Here is a 22,218-nt window from a genome sequence, read left to right as displayed (position 1 = left end):
GGGAACTGAGAATACATGCGGATTTTATGTTTTACATACTAGGCACGAGTACTTAAACTTTATATATGTGTGGGTTATATAACGGCAGAAACATTCCCTTTAGCTCGGTAACGTTTAATCATTGGTTTTTGAACCGTGAACGCGAATCTTAGATATGGATCCATAGGGTTTGACATCCCCACTCGGGCTAGTAGCGCTAGCATTTAACGAGTGTTTAATACTTCGAGGTTATACGCACTTGCCAAGTGCACTTTAAGGGGGTACATTAAACGTTAAGTTAGTTACCGGGTGCCCACGGTTAAGCATATACTTTTACATACTTTTGAAACGCTCGTTGTAGCACTGAAATCTTGTGGCCTACTTACGTTACTGTTATACTTAAACTATAGCTCACCAACCTTTGTGTTGACCTTTTTAAGCATGTATTTTCTCAGGTGCTTGAAGTCGCTTCCGCTATCTTACTAGTCGTGCTGTAGAACCCGCTGCCTAGAGTTGTTATCGCATGACTACTTATGTTGCATTCAAACTTTTTACTTATGAACTTATGTTATGTAACGACCATTATGGTCACGTACACTTATTTAATGCTTCTACTTAGAGAAGCATACTTTTGATTTGTAAAACAATTGACGTATGTTATGACGTCACTTTTATTAATGAATGCAAACTCTGTTTTGAAAACGCATATAATACTTAACCTTGTAATGATCCTGTTGATGATGGTCCGTACATGATGATTTAGTACGGGGCGTCACAGGTGGGCTTTCAAGTCCATATCAAATAATAAAAGCCCAAGTCCAAGTATGTAACAAATTAACTAAATCAAGCCCAAGTAATTAACTAGTTACATTAGTTAATTAAAAATGATTAATAATAATTAACCATGAACGTAAATAATATTCCAAATATTATTCGTGAAAAGTACGTGTGTCACAAAGACAAGTCGGGCATGTAAAGTCAAATACAATAACAAGTAAATGTATAAAAATACATTTAATAAAGCGTAAGTATTAATAATAAATATTAATAAATAAAGTCGGAAAATCCATGGTCGTTACAATTGGAGTTTATTGTATGAATCAAAAATCTTGAAGTTCTATGTATGTATGTGAAAGAATCATGAAGGGTAAATTATAACTTGGTGTTATAAATATGGTAACTAGATATAGAATGAAGTTGCTAGTAACATTATGTAAAAATGATGATAAATTTATATACTTGATGTATGTAAGTATTGTTAGTTGTTAGTTATGGAGTTCATGTATTTATGGTTCATGTTAGTAGTCAGTTGTGTCAAAACTTTTTGAAGTGCCAAAATGGGTTTGGGTCAAGAAATAGTTTAGTAGGAAGAGTTGTACGAAATGAGGTGTTAAGCCGCGCCTCTTTTGTTGAAGCGAAGACATGATGTTAGAAGTGAGTTTGGTGAGTAATAAAAGTATGTATGTATGTATGTTTATGTTGTAGGTTGCTAGAGGAGTGCATATTCTTGTGTCGTTTTGTTGGAAACTCTATGCAAGGTGAGTACATACGTAGGTAAATGGGTTCGTTTGCCATTAGTTGCATACGTGCAAGTGATGGCATATGATTTCGGGACGAGTCCCCAATGCGGTAGGTGGATAATTAGCCTTGTGCAGTTACTACATTTATTTTGTGCAGGTGATAACTGTATTATACAATTACCTCGATGGTAGTTTGACCACAGATCCGTAGGTTATACAATTACCTAGATGGTAGTATGCGGTGGTAAGTGATGTTATATATATTTATATATGCATTGCTATATGGTAGATTTATCCGTTTTATGTACTCACTAAGCTTAATGCTTACTCGTTATAGTGTGAATATTTTGATAGGTTTGAAAGTTTGCGGACATGTGGGAGGAAATTGATGGTAGCTCGAGATTAGCTTGAAGATGCTCTAGGGTAAGTGGATATTCCATTTTTGCATCCTCGCGAAGATATAGACCACTTGAACGTAAAATGCCATTTCAGTAGTCATGTTGTCAGTTTTATTGTGTCATTCAAGTTTAGAGTCAAAAGGTATGAAATTTTGTTTGGAGGTCATTTTGTTGGAATATGGGCAAGCCAAATTGTATTCGATTTCGTAGTGAAAGTTATAGAAGTCAAAGTGATTTATTAACATTGTAGATTAAAATATTAAAATGATAGTAGTGCATAACTGAGGTTGATTAGATTTAGAATGCAAAATGTGAAGTGGTACGGTATGATTAAATCGTCAATGGTGTGGGTCATAGAATGCTTATATATTTAATGAAACGTTTAAGGTTGTTCCTTTGAAGTGGAGTCTTGAAAATATTTTGTTTTCTATAAAGTGTCATTTTGCCGCATTTGTAAGTATTGTGTAATGTCTGATGTCGTGTTGGAATCAAACGGGCCATGTGTCAATTTGGGTCAAATATGAAAATTGTAAGCAAGTCTGGTTTTAGGGCGTTTCATTACATGTGGTAAAATGGGTTATTTCAAACGGGTCAAAGGTATCACCTGGAAGTTTAGTGTCACCTGGAAGTTCTTTTTTTAAAAAAAAAAAAATTACGAAATAAGGGCGTTTCATGATTAACCAATCATAGCATGGCTCGTGTCTCCGAACATTACAGAGCTCCCGGATGCCTATTAATATGACAGTTGGCCATCACTTTTGGACACTTAGACGTGTGACAGAGAACACATTTTCTGTCTCACACAATACTTTCTCTCTCTAAAACTCAAGATCATAGCAACAATACACTAGACAGGCCAGCACATAGTTTGGGTTCGGAAATTTGACTTAAACTACACCACGATTTCTTATTCGTGATTTGAGTCTACACGGACTTTCGTCCGAACGTAAAACAGTCAATCAGAAATATGCACACCACTATGGATTTTAGAGTTGTACTTATACTTGTAACCACTATCCGTATACTAAAATTATTGAAGAAGAGTAATGAAGAACACTAACATTTAGCAAGAAGATTCGCGAAGAAACCTATCGGTCGAGTAAAAGACTTATGGACAGTGAAGAATACATGAAGAGTTAAATAGGAATTTGTAAAAAATTATGTGGAAGAGATGTGGGTAGTGATTAGGCTCGGTTAAAAATAAGGGCATAATTAGATGCAAACATGTATACGATCAAGATCAAAACGAAGTTTTCTTGAATAGTTTTCAAAACTCGGAAATAAAAAGGGGGGAAGCATGTTGCAATATGTCAAATCATCCATCAAAGATAATTAATGCACATCTATTCGCTTTTTTTTAAAAAGACGACGGAAAGGGTATTTTGTTCACAAGAATAAAAAGAACAACATATTCTTGGGTGTTTAATGATTGCATTTTTGAAAATCTAACCATTAAAATGAGGGAATTTAATGGTGCACCTTATGGTTTGCACGTTAAATAAGGACATAATTGCTCATGGAAGCCTGAAAAATATATCTGTAAAATAAGGACATAATTGCTCATGGAAGCCTGAAAAATATATATGTAAGGCTTAAGAATATGAGCAAAAAACATTTTCAGCAATACTACGTCCAGCGTTTTCTGACAAGAAATATCAATTAAGTATATATCATGCCACTCACGGTAAGCCCTGCATGTTATGTTCAACGCATAAGCCCTATACATCAAGGCATTATACATGTGGTAAGTCGGTTACGCACTTTTCGGAGATGATTAACCAATCATAGCATGACACATGTCTCTTAACATTCCGAGGCTCCAAGATGCTTATAAATATGACACATGGGCCATCACTTTTTGAACACTCGGACTTGTGTCAGAGAACACACTTTATCTCTCAGACAGTACCTTCACTCTCTGGAACTCAAGACCATATCAACAATACGCTAGACGGACCAACACATTGGGTCCGGAGATTGACTTAAGTCACCCCACAATTTCTTCACCATGATTCGGGTCTGCACGGACTTCCGTCCGGAGTAAAAATAATAAATCGGCAACAAACGCCGCTAAAGGTTTTAGAGTTTGTACTTATACTTGTAACCCCTAGCCGAAATTAGCAACATTCAAAATCATACAAGGAAGGTCTCTAAATGGTTAGGGTACTTATATGTCATTTATTTTATATTATATTGTTAAAGGTTTATTTTTTGAGATATAAAAGAACATTCTCAATGATAAATGCGTCCGTCGCGTAGAGGTCTTTCAAATTGAAAAAAGCATGACAATTTTATTTTATTGGTTCTCGGAAAACAATTTATTAATACAATAATAAGAAGGTTTAGAACTTAAAAACTTGTTTCATAGTTTGGGATTCCCGTTAGCTTCAAAATGGACTTAACATGTGTTGTTGTTGTTTACAGGTGTAAAATACTACGTAATAAATTTGAATAAGAATTTGAAAATGAAACAACCAAAAAATTCCTATTTATTATATAAATAAGTAAAAATTTCGGTGAAGTTTATACTATGTGTTTTGGACTTTGGTCAAGACAAGTACAACGATTATAGTTAGAGATTAATGCAACTAAAATACATCACGGGCTTATATATAATAGATTATCGTTAGAAAAATTCAAGAAATATACGGTTGTAAAAATAAAAAAATTTGAAACTACAAATTAATGTAAACCCTTTTTATCATTTTTTTTTATAACAAAACACAAGAATTTTTTGTGTGTGTGTGACTAAAATACCCCTCGAGTTACAAAACCATCACCATAACCATATATATTACATGGTGGACTAAGGGTGCGTTTGATAAAATTGAATGATTTAACGCTGAATGGTTCAGAACCTGAATGATTCGGAGTCTCTGAATAAAGTTTGTTGTGAATGAAAAAATATGTTTAATAATCAATTTAAATGAACGAAATGAATTGAGTAAAATTACCTTATTAACGTGTTACATGAATAAATGATACAATATACTTGTTGTTTAAACGTTCTGGATATGATTTGAGAAAAATATTACAAAAAAATTAGGCGTTTAATGGTCAAGAGAGTGTTTCAACGCTGAATTATTCACCATTGAATTTTGAACCATTAAACACCATATGATTCAGAGGTCATAAATAAACATACTAAATGTTGAATGATTTAGCATTCAACGTTGAATCATTCCATTAAGAGGCAAACAAACGCATACAAAATTAATATAATTATTGGATCATATCACGTACAGTAACCAATTTCTACAGTAGATTGCACTAATCAAATTGTACCACAGTTTACGTAAATTAGAATTAAAATATGAACATGATGAAGGTTGTGTCAAATATCAAATTGAGTTTAGTATTTAGCCATGTTTGTTTTTAGCTAGCTATTTTTTAAATGGTTTCAGTGATTAAGGTTGTGTCATGTACCAAATAAGGACGTGAATGAGTTGTTTATATTCTCTAATTTTCGCCGAATCAATGAGCCTTGGCGTTCTCCTATTGCTTCGTTGTTTTGTTGACAATGGCTTTGATGCCTTCAAATTTAAAGTTTTAGTATTTAGCCACGTTTGTTTGATGTTAGCTACATATTTTAAATATTTACTCAATATGTTGGTGGCTGCCATTTCTTTTTTGCTAAAAAATATACCAAACAATGGAAGAAAAACAATCAAGTTTTAACATTATTATATATATATATATATATATATATATATATATATATATATATATATATATATATATATATATATATATATATATATATATATATATATAGTGGTAGGATCAAGAGGGAAGTAACCAATCGGGGGGAAGCAAAAACTTTTTTTTTTCTTTTTTCGTTTTTTTGAAAAAACTTTGTTCACGAATATTATAGATGAGATGAAAATATGAACATTTAGTAGAGACACTTTGTGATAAATGTTTTTATTTTGGCGAAAAAACGCTCAAAGAAGTAATATATAACAATTATCGTGTTTTTCGAGCGTATGTTGAGATTTTAGCTATTGGGGTTTAGATATTAGGGTTTAGATATTAGGGTTTATAGGGTTTAGATATTAGGGTTTAGAAATTTAGGGTTTAGGGTTTAGATTTAGGGTTTAGATTTAGGATTTAGATTGAGTTTTTAACACGAACGATTTAGAGTTTAGGGTTTAGGGTTTGGTGTTTTGGGTTTATGGAATAAACCCAAAACACCAAACCCTAAACTCTAAATCGAGCTAAATTTTACTTCACAAAACATGAAAAAAAAACGTTCATATTCTTCACGAACAATATTATCTTGAATGTTATTTTTGTCGATCGTTTTTCCGCCTAAATAATAACATTCATCACGAAGTGTCTCTTCTAAATGTTCATATTTTCGTGTGATCTTGATGCCGAAAAAATAATTCCAAAAAAACGAAAAAAAAAATTTGCTTCCCCCGCTTCTTCCGATTGGTTACTTCCCCATTGATCATGCCCGTATATATTCCAAAACACTTCAAAATTCCAATTCCCAAATTGAAGTGGAAGTATACATGGTACCCTTAACACACCTAACCTAACCTAACCTAACCTAACCTAACCCCCACAAAACCCCTATCTTGACTTATCCTCCTATCACCTTAAAAACAAATCCACAACCCACACTCACTCACTCACCACAACCATAAACAAAATGGCAATGGCTTCTTCAGCTGCTCTTATTTCATCATCTCCAAATCCTAGGTCTTCTTCATCTTTCAACTCCCCCAAATCTCAAACCCTAAGTTTCTCCTCTTCTTCCTCTTTCAATTTTCAATCCAAATCCCTTCGCTCCGCCGTCTCCATCCGCCCTTCATCCGCTCGCCGGAATTCATTCGTCGTCAAAGCTGTAAGTATTTCATTTTTTTATTTTTCTGTATATTAATGGAATTCACTCTCAGCAATGTGATTATGAGCTTATACAATTTGTTTATTAATATCAGATTTGTAGATTTAGGTTGTTATGTGGCGCGGATTTTGCATATTTATACAAATTTGTGTATATTAATATGTAAATTGTTCATTTATAATCAGATGCAATGTAGTATTACCAGTAGTTTACCTATTGAATGACAAAATTTTTGATATTGATGCTATATTTACATTTTACTCTATTGTAGTTTAGTTAATTAAAAAAGGTAACATATTTTGATAGCTAAAAGGTGTGAATTTGGTGATATGTTAAGCTAAAAGGGAACTGCAATACGTTTTTGAGCCATTTGATTGTGAAATCTAATCCTCATCAATATTAATATAAGATTTTATTTATTTATTTATTTATTTATTTTTTAATTTCTATTGACATAATTCGTGGTAGCTATCTCTTAATTTGTTATGTTTCGCTTTTCAGGCATTGCCACTAGTCGGAAATAAGGCACCAGATTTCGAAGCTGAGGCTGTTTTTGATCAGGAGTTCATCAATGTAACTGACTATACACTGTGTTCTAGGACTATATTAAACTTTTACATGTACTTATTTGTCATGAATGGAGTATATTTCCATGTTAACTTGTTCGTGATTCTTGTTAAAATATAGAAAAATTATCACAATCAATAACCTAAGATTTTTTCATAAATGTTGTAACTTTGAAAGAAATTTCTTATTGCAGGTTAAGCTATCTGATTACATTGGGAAGAAATACGTCATTCTCTTTTTCTACCCTCTGGATTTCACTTTTGTTTGCCCAACTGGTGAGTAGCACATTGTTCGCTAAACATGAGAGTCTTTTCTTTTACTTCGTATAATTTGCTACAAATTTTGCTGATTTGTGTTTTATATTTTAAATGTAGAAATCACTGCATTCAGTGACCGATATGCAGAATTTGAAAAGATAAATACTGAAGTATTGGGTGTCTCTGTAGACAGTGTGGTAATTTTTTCTTACACTGTTATATAAACTTTCAATACTCAATAGTTCGTTTTATCGCAGCCTTAGTCAGTTCTACTTACTCTTAAATTTTAATGTATTTGACTATCATTTTTATATTATTTTATTTCTTTTTCTTCTTTTTTTGCAGTTTTCCCATCTTGCATGGGTTCAGACAGATAGAAAGTCTGGTGGTCTTGGTGATCTTAACTACCCACTGATCTCCGATGTGACAAAATCAATCTCAAAAGCTTTTAATGTTTTGATCGAGGACCAGGTACGTATCTGTTTTACGTTACTTGTTGCATCATTTGATTATTATCTCAAACTTTGTTAGATTACATGAACGTAAAACATAGTTACTACTTATTTTGTGTAGAAAATGTGTTCTCACTATAATGTTATTTTAATCATGACCATTTTTAGGGGATTGCATTGAGAGGGCTATTTATAATTGACAAGGAAGGTGTTATCCAACACTCCACAATCAACAACCTTGCAATCGGTAGAAGCGTTGATGAAACACTGCGAACACTTCAGGTAAACAGACATTATGCTCGTTGACTAGAGGTGGCAAAATGGGTGGGTTGTGTAATCGGTCAACATGGGTTCAGGTTGAAACAAATCATATATTAGTACAAGGCCGAAATAGTCTGGTTTTGAAAGGCTTGGCCCATAATTACCTTTATTATGGACCACAAATGGTAGCCTTAATACAATGAAGTTTTTTTTTGTTTGTAAATTAGTGTAGTAAATTGTGTTTCTCTGTTTGTACTGTAGGCATTGCAATTTGTACAAGATAACCCAGACGAGGTTTGCCCAGCTGGATGGAAGCCAGGGGAGAAGACAATGAAGCCCGATTCGAAACTCAGCAAAGAATACTTTGCAGCCATATAATTCTGTAAGATTGGTAGACATCGATTTTTGTTTCCCATGATGCTAACTTAATATGAGTTAAGTTTTGGGAGTATTTTCATTTTTTGGCTTTTGTAAACTTGTCAGAACAAGAATATGTTACCTGTTGTGTGTTTATTGAATACATCAAGATCAACTACTGAGGTCAAAATTTGTAATTGGGTTTTTATTTTAACTGTCAGATTTTAAGCATTTGTTGGTAGCATTCTGCTGGCGATCTGGAGGCTTAGTTTAGAGGTGACAGTTTACAGACTTAGAATCATAAAATAATTTAAGGTTAATAGTTTTAAATCGAAAAAAATAATATAATAAGACCACTTTCGTGAAGTCCTCACATGGATGTGGTAAAAAGGTTTTATTTTGATGTGGTAAAATATAATTGAAAATTGGGTGGGAAAAATATATATTAATAATATAAATATATCCGTATTAAAATCTGATTAGAAAGTACTCGTATATAATCAAACGCCATCTTCCCTACTGACTAACTCATGCATATCGTCACTGGTGATGCCGCGTTAGCAGCGTCAGCCGGCGTCACCACCGCCAAATCACCGTCACTAGGACCTGATGAAGCCGCGTTGGAGATGGTTCTAAGTAAGCTGCATGATTTTAAGAAGCATGTAACATGAGGTCTGGGTGTTGCAAATTAAATTGCTCGTTGTTGGTGATTGCTATTCATATCAAACTGTTATTTACAACAAAACGCATGATTACCTAATTTTATGCTCTTTTTTCTCAAAAAAATTAAATGTGCAAGTAAATGCTTATCGGATTCACCAATGCTTTCCCATCACCATTTAATGGCCTATTTTTATTGGCAAAAAACTAAAATTTAAATAAATGAAATGATAAACTTTTTCATCAAAAAGATGAAAAGCCTCGATCGGGATTACAATACATTGAAGCGAAAGCGTGAATTAAATTGTTTGGTAAAATACTAAACATAAATATTGAAGCATAATAAGCTAGTATTACTTGTTGCACTTGGGAAGACTTGATGGCCTATTACTATTGATCGACTTTGTAATAATTAAGTGACAATAGAAGAACGGGTGTATATACAATATATGTGTTATTGTTATATGCTCGAATATTTGAAGAAAAGGTGGAACATTAATACATTATGGGTGAATGTGTTACTATATGCTAATGTATTATGGGAAGCATCTGTGAATCCGATAAAAAAAACATGTATTGATAAGCATTTACTACACCGACAATATAAGAACCATGATCGAGGCCGGGTGCGGTTTGGTTGCTCCTCCTTTCTATTTGTATTTTTGTTGTGTTAATGTAGGTTGCTTTTGTATAGTGTACCCCATCTCTCATACCTGTACGAAGCGAGATAACCGAAGATAGTAATCCATAAAGGTATCCCATTTACCAAGATCAAAGATACAAGGTTGAGTCACAGAATTGCCTAGGCTAAAGGCAAAATATGAGCGGGATCACCACTTTCAAATATTACCGTCCAAGTGATAAAAGAGGAATGAACCATCAATGCTTTCCTGACTCCCTGAATCTCCACAGTCGACAGAAAAGAAAGTCAATTGGATCCTTCTATGACCACATTGGAGACCGATTAAAGCATTGAAAGTTGGAAAGAAACCCTACAAATGTTCTATAAAGCAGGAGACACGATCCCTGGATGAACACACTCTCAACTCATACCATATTTATCACACACACGATACAGAAAAATGTATATCCGTATCTTGGTGGCGTAAAATGATATACCATCTCACTACCTTCGGGGAATCGCCAACAAGCATACTTCATCATTCCACACACCTTACTGATCATTCATAGTGATCGAATCAACCTCACCTTATTCCAACAATAAGGATCCCGAAAAGTGCACAAACAATTGGCGCCATCCGTGGGACACTACATACAAACACACACTTTTGTTTGAAAAGCGCTAAACCACTATGGTTGATTTTGATCATCCACCACCAGGGTTCTCCCTATAGCCAGATATCAGCCTATGCTGAAGAAAATGCCCGAACACCCGTCACCCCCACAATGACTATAACCACGAATCACAGCAATTCGGAACCACTACCAATAATTGACAAAACATACATACTCAACAACTATGACAATATCAGGCTAGTCATAAAAAAATTATGAGAATAAGGTCACCTCCAGAGTCGACGAGTCCCCACTTACGAAAGTGAGGAGTCTGATGAAGAAGTAGAAGTGGAAGCTCGGCCAAAGTATAACCTACAACCTACAGCTCCCACAATCTCAATGGCTCCCCCATCGAACAACTAAACGGAGCCATGGAGATCCGCCCACCAGTCCACTCTCGAGGCCCCGTCACGCCACCATACATTCTCGGAGGTTCTGTTCCACTATTTCCCCAAAACACATATAAGTTCTACACCGCCTTTGGTGGGAACATTCCCTACGGTGAACCAACAAAATACGTCCCTACCTTTAGGATATCAACAACCAACCTGGAATGGAGGCTATTGGATATGTCCCCTGTTTTGGAATAGCTACGGAGAAAATATCTCTATGCAGAACGGTGTGAACGGTAACTCTCATGACAACGTCAACTCAAATGTTGATATCTTTTGGAAAAACCAGAAAACACATTTCACATCAAATATCCAGTATCACCCACTCCCAAGTGGGATGACAATACCCTCTCACTTAGGGTATTACGAAAGAAAAGACGATCCTGATAACTACATGAATATATTTGAAGGAGCATCTAGGATGTTGAAGTGGGAGATGGATGTAGCATGCCATGCTTTTTCCTACATGCACAAAAGTGACGCGAGAATCTGGTTCGACTCTCTCGCCAAAGACTCCATTACGATCTTCAATGACTTGAAACGCCTATTTAAGTCAAAGTTCAGCCATCAAAAGCGACACAAGAAGAACCACGTCGATGCCCACAACATCAAACAGAAGGATAACGAAGGTACGAAGGTATCTTTCAGCTGATATACCGACGAAACCCAGCATATTCCAGGGCTACCTGAAACTCAAAGTATATCGAGGCTTTTGTACGGATGTAGAACTCAATCCCTCATCGAACATATTAGTCGAGAAATTCCAGATACCTACGAAGCTCTACTAGATAAAGCTTACGTTTGGTTGGATGCTAAGAAAACTGCCGGAACCTTCGCGTATGAAGACCATCAAGTTACCAACCGGAAAGAGAAGCTCGGTCACCGTAAAGAAAGGCACGGAAGGAGGGAAGAAAGGAATAGGTACGCCCCATATCGGAGGGATTAAACCTCCAGAATACGGGTAACACTGATTAAAACACCAAGAGAGATCCTCTCCACTGAGAAGGCTGCTCAAGCTTTCAAAGCTCCACCGAAGCTGGCGAACAAAGGCAAACAAAAAGACACGAGTAAGTTTTGTGACTTCCATAACGATTATAGACATGAAATAGACGAGTGTATCCAATTAAGGATCGCTATCGAAGAGGTTGTACGTTCAGGGAAGCTATCACACATGGTGAAGGGTATCCGTAACCCTAGGGCACCAAAAACCGTCAATCTTATGCTTGAAGATAAAAAACCTAAAATAGGAAAAGAAATCTTAGCCATTGACAGCTACTTCGCAATTGATTCTCGGAGATACTATAAAAGAGAAAGGCCTTGTGAAGTAATAGAATGGGAAAAAATCTCCTTTCCAGCTCTAGACACCATCACCTCGTCTGAGCAAGCTGTTACCATAAATGGGTTGATTTTCGATAGGGAGGTACATAGGGTATACCTTGACTGTGGCAGCTCGTTCGATATAATGTATGAATATTGCTCTGAACAACTCAACCCGTCCATTAAGGCTCATTTGATGCCTCTGAGGGTACCTTTGGTTGGTTTCTCGGGAGAAAGGTGTTGGCCGATCGGTGAAATCAATTTTGACTTCACCATAGGGCAGCCACCAATGACAAGAACTGAGACATTAGACTTTGTCATAGTCAATTCTACATCTCAGCATAACAGCCTACTCGGAAGAGTAGCGATGAGAAAAATGGGAATAATATTGTCTACCGTACATCAGTTGGTGAAGTTCCACACGACCCAAGGGATAGCCACCCTCGCTTCAGCATATGATCGCAACAAGGTAGTGATGGCTATTAAAGAAACGACCGAAAGACTGTGGGAATGCGTCCTGGGAGCAACCGAAGAAAGTCCCCAAGGGTAAAAGATATCCATCAACCCGATGTTTCCAGAACAACAAGTTATAATTGGACGACAGTTATCTCTGGAGGTAAAGACCAAGCTCCGTAAGTTACTGTCGTCTAACATTGATGTTTTTACTTAGGAATATGAAGATATGTGTGACGCCCCGTACAAAACCATCATATACGAATCATCAACAACAGGTCCATTACACGGTACAATAGTACATGCTGTTTTAAAACAAGTTTTGCATTCAAAAAGGATAACGTTTTACAAAAGATAACGTGACACAAAGGTCGTTACAAGCCATTATTCAAATAACATAAGTTGTGAATGCAAGATAAAAGTTCCATGATTGAGACATCTCTAAGTTATGCAGCGGAAATCTAACACAGCGAGTCTGTAACAGCAAGTCTATAACACCAAGACAGCAAGTCTAACAGCGGAAGCAACAACGTCTAAGCACCTGAGAAATACACGCTTAAAAGTCAACACGAATGTTGGTGAGCTATAGTTTGTTTGTATTCAGTAATGTAATGTAGACCACGAGATTTCAGTGCTTCAACCAGCGTTTCAAATCAGTATGATAAAGTATATGCTTATCCGTGGGCACCCGGTAACTAACTTAACGTAATAGTAATACCCCTTAAAAGTACACTTGACGAGTGCGTATGTCCACGAAGTATCAAACACCCGCTAAATGCTAGCGCGACTAGCCCGAGTGGGGATGTCAAACCCTATGGATCCATATCTAATATTCGCGTTCACCGGTTCAAAAACCAATGATTAAAAGTTACCGTGCTAAGGGGAATCTTTGTGCCGTTATATCAACCACACATATATAAAGTTTAAGTACTCGTGTCTAGTATGTAAAATATAAAAAGCGCATGTATTCTCAGTTCCAAAATAGTTAAAGTAAAAAGGGAAGCTATAACTCACAGTGAATAAGCAGTAAAAGTCGATACGAAAAGTATGCAGGTAGTAAGTAGGTCCGAAAGGTCTTCAACCTAAGTCAAAGGTTACTAGGTCAGTAAATTGTCCCAAAAGGTTTAAAAGTACGTAAGTAAAGTCCTAGACATCATCATCGTCATCATCATCCGTAAAAGATAAAGTAAGTTTTCATAAAAAATAGAGATCGAAACAAAAGGCTGACTTCGGACAGCTGCTACGACCTTTATGCAAAACGAAAAGATGCGTGGTCAGTGGCCAAGGCTCCGTATGCGAGTCCTCTAACCTCTCTCCAATTTTCAGAACCTAACTCGTCTTCTTTTGACCGTGGCGACGGTTTAAGTGCGAGTAGGTCAGAATTTTTCAGCACGTCGTTACAAAGGCGTAGTGACTTTCGGAAGGCTATAAATCCTAAACCGTATATCGGATTAAGGCGAGGCCTAAACAAAAAGTCATCTAATCGAAACGAACTATCTGAAACTCAATTTTTCAGAAGTCCAGGAGTCTGATCAGATCCCGAAAAACAGCAAACAAGTGCTCCGGTGGGTTTCTTGGTGCTTGATGCTCATCACGGTTCTCATCCTTGATGCGTGTAAGCTTCAAGTGCACAACTCTTTGATGTTTTAGCATCACTTTGACCAAGTTTCAACCATCAACACACTACTAAAAGAAAAAGCTAAGATTCTACAAGTTTTGAACATCAAGATTGCCTCTTTATTGCATAAATCCAATAAAGCTTCAACCTTTGTCCTTTTTACACAAGTTTATGCATCTCCATCATATGTGATGATGAATACTTGATCTTTATCATCACAAAAAACACAAAAAGGTTCCAAGTAAGTGAGATCTACAATAATAACTTAGATCTCAAGTATTAAGAAAACTCTAAGCTAGAAAGCTTGGATCTTTACAAGATTAATGAGACCATAAGCTAGAAAGCTAAGATCTAATGAAAGTAATGAGACCATAAGCTAAAAATCTAAGATCTTGAACAAAATAATGAAACCCTAACCTAGAAAGCTTGGATCTTTAATGTTCTTGAAGATCCTTAAAGCAAAAGACTAGATCTTCAAGTTACATGAAGATCATAAACATAAGTTTTGATCTTTATAACAAAATAAAGAAATCATAAGCTAGATCTAACAAGTAAATGAAGATTCAAAGCTAGAAAGCTTGAATCTTTCATGTTCTTGAAGGATTCAAACCAAAGTTTGAATCTACAAGATATTAGAAGATCAAAAAGCTAAAAAGCTAGATCTCCACATGATGATGATGATGTCGACTATAAGAAGAAGAAAAGAAGAAGAATAAAGCTTGAAAGTTACAATTTTTAGAGTGAGAAAGACTAGAGAGAGAATAAGAGAGTAAGTGTGTGTAATTTGAGAATGAGATCAAGTGTGAAATGTGAGGAATTAGTATGGTATTTATAGGAGGTGATGGGGTGGCATGGTGGTGGTGGCCGTGGGTTGTGGGGGGGGACAAACTTTTGCTTTTTGGTTAATAGTTGTCTAAAGTTGGTGCTTATGTTGGGATCCCATGCAACAATTGTGATTATGGTTAACAAAATGCTAGTATGTTCCCTCTAATAAATGGGCATTTGTCTTACATTTATATGGGTTATAAAATTATTAAAATTGAGCTAATTAAATAGTCCATTAGATAGAGTAGGGTGGTGTAACGACCCGACTTTTTCGACTTGCTTTTGTGCTTTGTGCTTTCACGAAACTGCGTATATGTGCGTACTGAGCTATTTTATGCTCTGGAATCTTATTTAATGATTAATTACTTTCATTAATGCCTTACAACGTACTATTAAGTGTGTAATCACTTAACTTGATCCCCGAATGCTTTTACGACCGCTGGTGTCAATTGACGTTTGAAACGAGCTATGTACTTGGTACAAGTTTAACTTTGGTCATGATCGGAATATTATGACTACGTAATACTAATTGTTATTTTATAATAACAATTACTTGGGTTTTTGGATGCTTAATTACGCTTAGTAATTTACTAGAGCACACTAGTTGGTCTTGTTGGACTTTCTACCTTGTTGGACCTTAGCCCACCCTACACTAGCTAGTGGACTATTTAATTAGCCCAATTATAATAAGATAGTGACCCATAATATTGAAAGACAAATGCCCATTTATTAGAGGAAACATACTAGCATTTTTGTTAAGCATTATCCTTAATGTTGCATGGGATCCTAACATAAGCACCAACTTTAGACAACCATTAACCAAAAAGCAAAAAGGTGTCCCCCACTAAAACCTATGGCCACCACCCCCTTCCCTACCCTCACTTCCTATAAATACCAAGCTTATTCCATTCATTTCACACTTGATTTCATTTACAAATTACACACTTACTCTCTAATTCTCTTTCTAGTCTTTCTCACTCTAAAAAGTGTAAGTTTTAAATTTTTCTTTCTCTTCTTCTCCTCTTCTCATACACGACATCATCATCATCATTTAATGGATCTAGCTTTTAGCTTTTGATCTTGTTATATCTTGTAGATTCAAACTTGGGTTTGAATCCTTCAAGAACATGAAAGATTCAAGCTTTCTAGCTTTGAATCTTCATTTACTTGTTAGATCTAGCTTGTGATTTATTTGTTTTGTTATAAAGATCAAAACTTATGTTTATGATCTTCATGTATCTTAAAGATCCAAGCTTTATGCTTCAAGATCTTCAAGAACACTAAAAATCCAAGCTTTCTAGCTTAGGGTTTCATTATTATGTTAAAGATCTTTGCTTTTTAGCTTATGGTCTTATTAATTTCATTATTTTGTTAAAGATCTTAGCTTTCTAGCTTATGGTCTCATTAATCTTGTAAAGATCCAAGCTTTCTAGCTTAGGGTTTTCTTAATACTTGAAATCTAAGTTATTATTGTAGTTCTCACTTACTTGGAACCTTTTTGTGTTTGATGTGATGATAAAGATCAAGTCTTCATCATCACATATGATGGAGATGCATAAACTTGTGTAAAATGGACAAAGGTTGAAGCTTTATTGGATCTATGCAATAAAGAGGCAATCTTGATGTTCAAAACTTGTAGAATGATAGATTTTACTCTTAGTTGTGTATTGATGGTTGAACCTTGGTCAAAGTGATGCTAAAACATTAAAGAGTTGTACACTTGAAGCTTACAAGCATCAAGGATGAGAACCGTGATGAATATCAAGCACCAAGAATCTCACCGGAGCACTTGTTTTCTGTTTTTCGGGGTCTGATCAGACTTTTGGGTTTCTGGAAAATTGATTTTCAGATATTTCATTTCGAGTATATGACTTTTTGTTTAGGCCTCGATTTAATCCGATATACGGTTTAGGATTTATAGCCTCCCGGAAGTCGCTACGCCTTTGTAACGTTGTGCTGTAATTTCTGACCTACTCGCACTTAAACCGTCGCCACGGTCAAACAAAGACGAATTAGGTTCTGAAAATTAGTCAGAGGTTAGAGGACTCACATACGGAGCCATGGCCACTAACTACGCATCTTTTCGGTTTGTATAGAGGTCGTAACAGCTGTCCGAAGTCAGCCTTTTGTTTCGATCTCTATTCTTGATAAACATACCTTAGTGATTGATGAATGATGATGATAATGATGATGTTGATGATGACATTTAAACTTAATTTATTCACTTTTAACCCTTTTGGGACAACATACTGACCTAGTGATCTTTGACTTAGGTTGATGACCTTTCGGACCGACTTACTACCTGCATACGTTTCACATCGACTTTTACAGCTTATTCACTGTGAGTTATAGCATCCCTTTACTACTTTAATATTTTTGGGACTGAGAATACATGCGCTTTTTACGTTCTACATACTAGACACGAATACTTAAACTTTACATATGTGTGGGTGATATAACGGCACAAAGATTCCCCTTAGCTCGGTAACGTTTAATCATTGGTGTCCTAACCGTGAACACGAATCTTAGATATGGATCCATAGGGTTTGACAACCCCACTCGGGCTAGTCGCACTAGCATTCAACGGGTGTTTAATACTTCGAGGACAAACGCACTCGCCAAGTGCACTTTTAGGGGGTGATATACATACGTTAAGTCTAGTTACCGGGTGCCCACGGTTAAGCATATGCTTCTCATACTGATTTAAACTGCTGGTTAAAGCACCGAAATCTCGTGGTCTACATTACTTTACTGATTACAAACAAACTATAGCTCACCAACATTCGTGTTGACTTTTAAGCGTGTATTTCTCAGGTGCTTAGACGATGTTGGTTTCGCTGTTAGACTTGCTGTCTTGGTGTTAGACTTGCTGTTACAAACTTGCTGTGTTAGACTTCCGCTGCATTACTTAGAGATGTCTCAATCATGGAAATTTTATTTTGCATTCGTAACTTACATTATTTTCAAACAATGGCTTTGTAACGACCTTTGGGTCACATACTCATGTTAATGCTTCTATTCGTAGGAAGCACGTTATCTTTTGTAAAACGCTATCTTTTTATGAATGCAAAACTGGTTTTCAAACAACATATAGTGTTTGACCTTGTAATGATCCTGTTGTTGATGAACCGTACACGATGGTTTTGTACGGGGTGTCACATTTGGTATCAGAGCCAGGTTGTAGGGAATTAGGTTGCGTTAGTGAGTCTAGACCGGGCCGAGTAGGATTCACTAATAGGACTAATCTACAACTTGCTCGTTTACTTGTTACTGCTTACTACTGCTGCATGCTACTGCTTACTTATACTGCCATATGATCTTGCTGCATGCTACTGCTTACTCTTACTGCTATGTGAACTTGCTGTATGCTATTGCTTATCCTCGCTACTGCATGCTACTATCTGCTTTCGATTGCATATTACTTCTGTTGTTACTGCTATTACTGCCATGCAATGTACTGTTGTAGACGCTCTAGGCTGCTGTAGTTACTATGCCTGATTACGTGCTTGCTACCCATCTGCTTTTCGCTGTATCGACCTGGTGAATTTATCTTTCCTAGTTCAGATGTTTTTCTGAACCCTTTCCCGCTCATCTAACCCTAAGGATTAGTATTGTAATCCACCTGTTACTACCGTTCCACCGTTCCGTAGATCGAAACATTACTTCACGCACTCTAGTAGGAGTACCCCTCGGAATATATGCTCACTAAGGTTGATCCTTGGAGGAGGAGACATGCAAGGACTTGTCGGAGTAACCGCACCCCGAGCTCACTCTAATTAGCCCCGTACAACGTATGAACATTAGAAGGATGTTCATTTTCAGCAAGATGACTCGTATCCTATACACTTTCATGACCGTAACTTATCTCTTTCATTCTTCACCACTACTCGACGATCTAACGACGCTTCTGGGTTAGGGTCCCTAACGCTCTTAGGCATTGGAGAAGTCGGGAAGGCATATCCTTTCACAAGGTCATAGTGTCTTCTGCTAATACTCAGCCATACCCAAAGACTTGGAGGTCGCCTCAAGACATATCGTATTACTACTTGTTACAAGTACAACTCGACACGAGACCCAGATTGAATTTCTAGAAAGAAACCTAACGAAATTACCTGAACCCGAACATTTTGAAGAAAATTTCGGGACATTTAGGCATTGATGCATGATCAACGGAACCTACGCACCCACACCGAGAAACTGTGAGATTAATTATGTAGATTTTGTTTTGAGATAGCATAGATAAAGCATCATTAGATGAAATTGAGTAGAACTTGAAGTGATCACGTTACATTGACCATATGAAGTGATATTGGAATGGACGTACGATTTAGTACAATATAATAACGCCAGGCCAGCGTGGTTATATTGAAGTGAATCATGCAGAAGTCCCAATGTTACTATATAAGGAATATGAAGTGATTTAAAGAAAATTTTGCTAGGAACCACTTGAGTTTACGCATTATGGTCTGTTAGAGGTAGGGAAAGAATAACCACTTAGCCCAGATACTGCACAACAAGGGCGTTGATTGCAAAATTGATATCCCGAAAATTTGTCATACATATAGACACCCTGTACACTTAAGGAAAAAGTTCTAAAATAGGAAAAACTTTGAACTTACTTGCGATAGAGCAATCCTTATCTTAGCTATGGAGACTCGCATGGATCCTGATTTTAGTTAGGGTACGTTTCGTCACAACGTTTTATTGTCTCGGAAATGTTTAATACTAGAGTGATAGAAACCTTATAACTAAGGACCTTAGTGTTATGACTAATAAGCCGTTAACAACCATGAGAGTTAAGTATTCTCTAGGACAAGCTAATAGTAAGGTGGCAGAGATAGAGGAATGATTTAAGGTGGTACCTTAAAATTAACAGGTGGGTCATTTGGAGATGACCTCATGCCAATAAAACTTGGAAATTTTAAAGTAGTAGTTGGAAAGGATTAGTTACCTACGCACAAGCAGATGTTATTTGAGGAAATTGATAGAATTTTCACGGTAGTATAATAAGATTTTGTTGGAATGAACATTAAGATTAACCTAACACTCATCAAGTTAGGAAGCTTGATGTAAAAGTTGGAATGGACTTTAGGATTAACCTAATACTCATCAAGTTAGGAAACTTTGATGAAATAGTTGGAACGGACTGGCTTTCAAGGATGAAAGCGAAAGTTATTTATAGTAAGAAGATTATTTGTATACCTCGCGAGAATGGTGAGCCAAAAGCCATCTAGGTTACTTCAACAACCCGAAATCCTACAATGAAAATGGGAAGGAATAACAATGGATTTCATCACGAAGCTACCAAAAACGGTAGGCAGTTATGACACTATCTGGGTTATCGTTGACCGTCGCACCAAATCTGCTCACTTTCTAGCCATGAAAGGAACTGAGACAATGGACAAACTTGCACAACGATACATAAAGGAAATTGTATCCCGTCACTTCACCGATTCAGACTCTATATTAAGGACTACCCAAGAATCTTATTTGGTACTCATTCTTACGCGACTCTGAATCCTAACTTATTCTGAGAGATTTCTTATTTGATGATAATCACATCATCATCCTTCTTACTTCGATATTAGTCATACCAGTTCGAAATTTTCCAAAATCAAGGGGTGGTTATTTCTCACTCTCATACTCTCCCATTCGTATCTCACTTATAAGCAACAAATTCACACTTAAGCATTTATGGTCGAAGGACTTATGCCCTACTAATAGTTATCAACCACATTTAAATTCAATAGTTTTTATTACCTCAAATATCACCCGAAATTTTCAAAATCTTTTACTCAATCCTCATCAATCTTTTTCCAACTTGTAACCTCCAAAGTATGAAAAATTTTGTTTGCCAAAATTTTACTCACACTATTTTACTGTGCGATCCTCTCAAAGTTTTATAAAAATAAATTTATTTGCCATTCGTGCAAAATTTTGAAATCGTATACGTTATATAAAATAAAGTAAATAATTACTTCTTTTTGACTAGTACATATGAAATTTTACTTTTACTTTTACAAATCAAATCTTTTATTCAAAAGATATTTTACTTGGAATAGTACATGTTGTACATAACCCTAGTTTACTAAGAACTACGTTTCTTTTCTTACACTGTCACCTAAAACGATATCTATAAAATTTTCGTTGCTTATTATATAAAATTTTCCGTTGCTTATTCGTATCCAAGTCATCATGAAGACTTCACAACCGTCGAAATCGAGAGATTCATGTGGGTGTGTGTGTGTGTGTGTACGTGATGAAGGCACTTACTGCCACTCCATGCAGAGCCTTTGGGCATCCACTAACACTTAAACCATTCAAAATTATTGCATTATCCCAGGGATCTTATTTGCCACACCTGTTAGAGCGATGCTCTTTCTTACATAACTCGAAGTCCTGACTTATTCCAGGGGAATTCCCATTTAGTGATATTAATACCATCAGTATTCCGACTTCAATATTAGTCATAACCTGTCTGGCATTTTGCAAAGTCAAGAAGCGATTAACTTCTCATCCTCATGCTCTATCCTTCATACCTCACTTTTTAGCAACGGCTTCGCACGTGAATATTTTTGGGGCCAAAGACTTAAGTCCTGAAAATCATCAAAACTACATTTAATTCATTAGTTTTCATTACCTAGTAACATGTCACTCGATGATTCAAAGATTTTTCACTCGATCTTTTTCAACTCGTAACCTCTGAAATGCGAAAAACTATGTTTATCAAAATTTTTAGACGTTGATTTTTACACGTTGTTTATTTGTGCGGTCCACACGAGATTTATGGACAAATGAAAGTCATAAAATTTTTCTGTCACTGATACGATTTATAAAATCATACATGTATGTATATGATTAAGTTAATAATTTCACCTTTACTTATTTTAGTTAGTACATACTAAGTTATAGCTTCAAATTATTTAAAAATCGCTCCTTTATTGAGATGTTTAACTTAAGTCAAATAGTTTTGTGAAAAATGGTACACGTTGTACATGTTTCTAGATTACTAGG

At 35.9% G+C, this 22,218-nt stretch overlaps 2 protein-coding genes across 2 annotated transcripts; both read left to right on the top strand.

Moving 5' to 3' along the window:
• The first annotated feature begins 6,484 nt into the window (after positions 1-6,484).
• On the top strand, positions 6,485-8,818 carry LOC139866202 (2-Cys peroxiredoxin BAS1, chloroplastic-like). The gene is made up of 7 exons (XM_071854356.1): positions 6,485-6,749; positions 7,251-7,322; positions 7,510-7,591; positions 7,691-7,770; positions 7,919-8,044; positions 8,194-8,307; positions 8,548-8,818. The coding sequence occupies exons 1-7, from the start codon at positions 6,555-6,557 to the stop codon at positions 8,662-8,664; spliced, it is 786 nt and encodes a 261-aa protein (XP_071710457.1). The 5' UTR covers positions 6,485-6,554; the 3' UTR covers positions 8,665-8,818.
• A 2,390-nt stretch (positions 8,819-11,208) lies between these two features.
• On the top strand, positions 11,209-12,858 carry LOC139890006 (uncharacterized). Its single transcript, XM_071872916.1, has 3 exons — positions 11,209-11,620; positions 11,672-11,912; positions 11,976-12,858. The coding sequence occupies exons 1-3, from the start codon at positions 11,209-11,211 to the stop codon at positions 12,856-12,858; spliced, it is 1,536 nt and encodes a 511-aa protein (XP_071729017.1).
• The last annotated feature ends 9,360 nt before the right edge of the window (positions 12,859-22,218 follow it).

This window comes from Rutidosis leptorrhynchoides, chromosome 1 (genome assembly GCF_046630445.1).
Source record: "Rutidosis leptorrhynchoides isolate AG116_Rl617_1_P2 chromosome 1, CSIRO_AGI_Rlap_v1, whole genome shotgun sequence".
In the NCBI taxonomy this organism is placed as follows: Eukaryota; Viridiplantae; Streptophyta; class Magnoliopsida; order Asterales; family Asteraceae; genus Rutidosis; species Rutidosis leptorrhynchoides.
The sequence above is the reverse complement of the archived record's forward strand: the minus strand, read 5'-3'. Positions and strand labels throughout refer to the sequence as shown.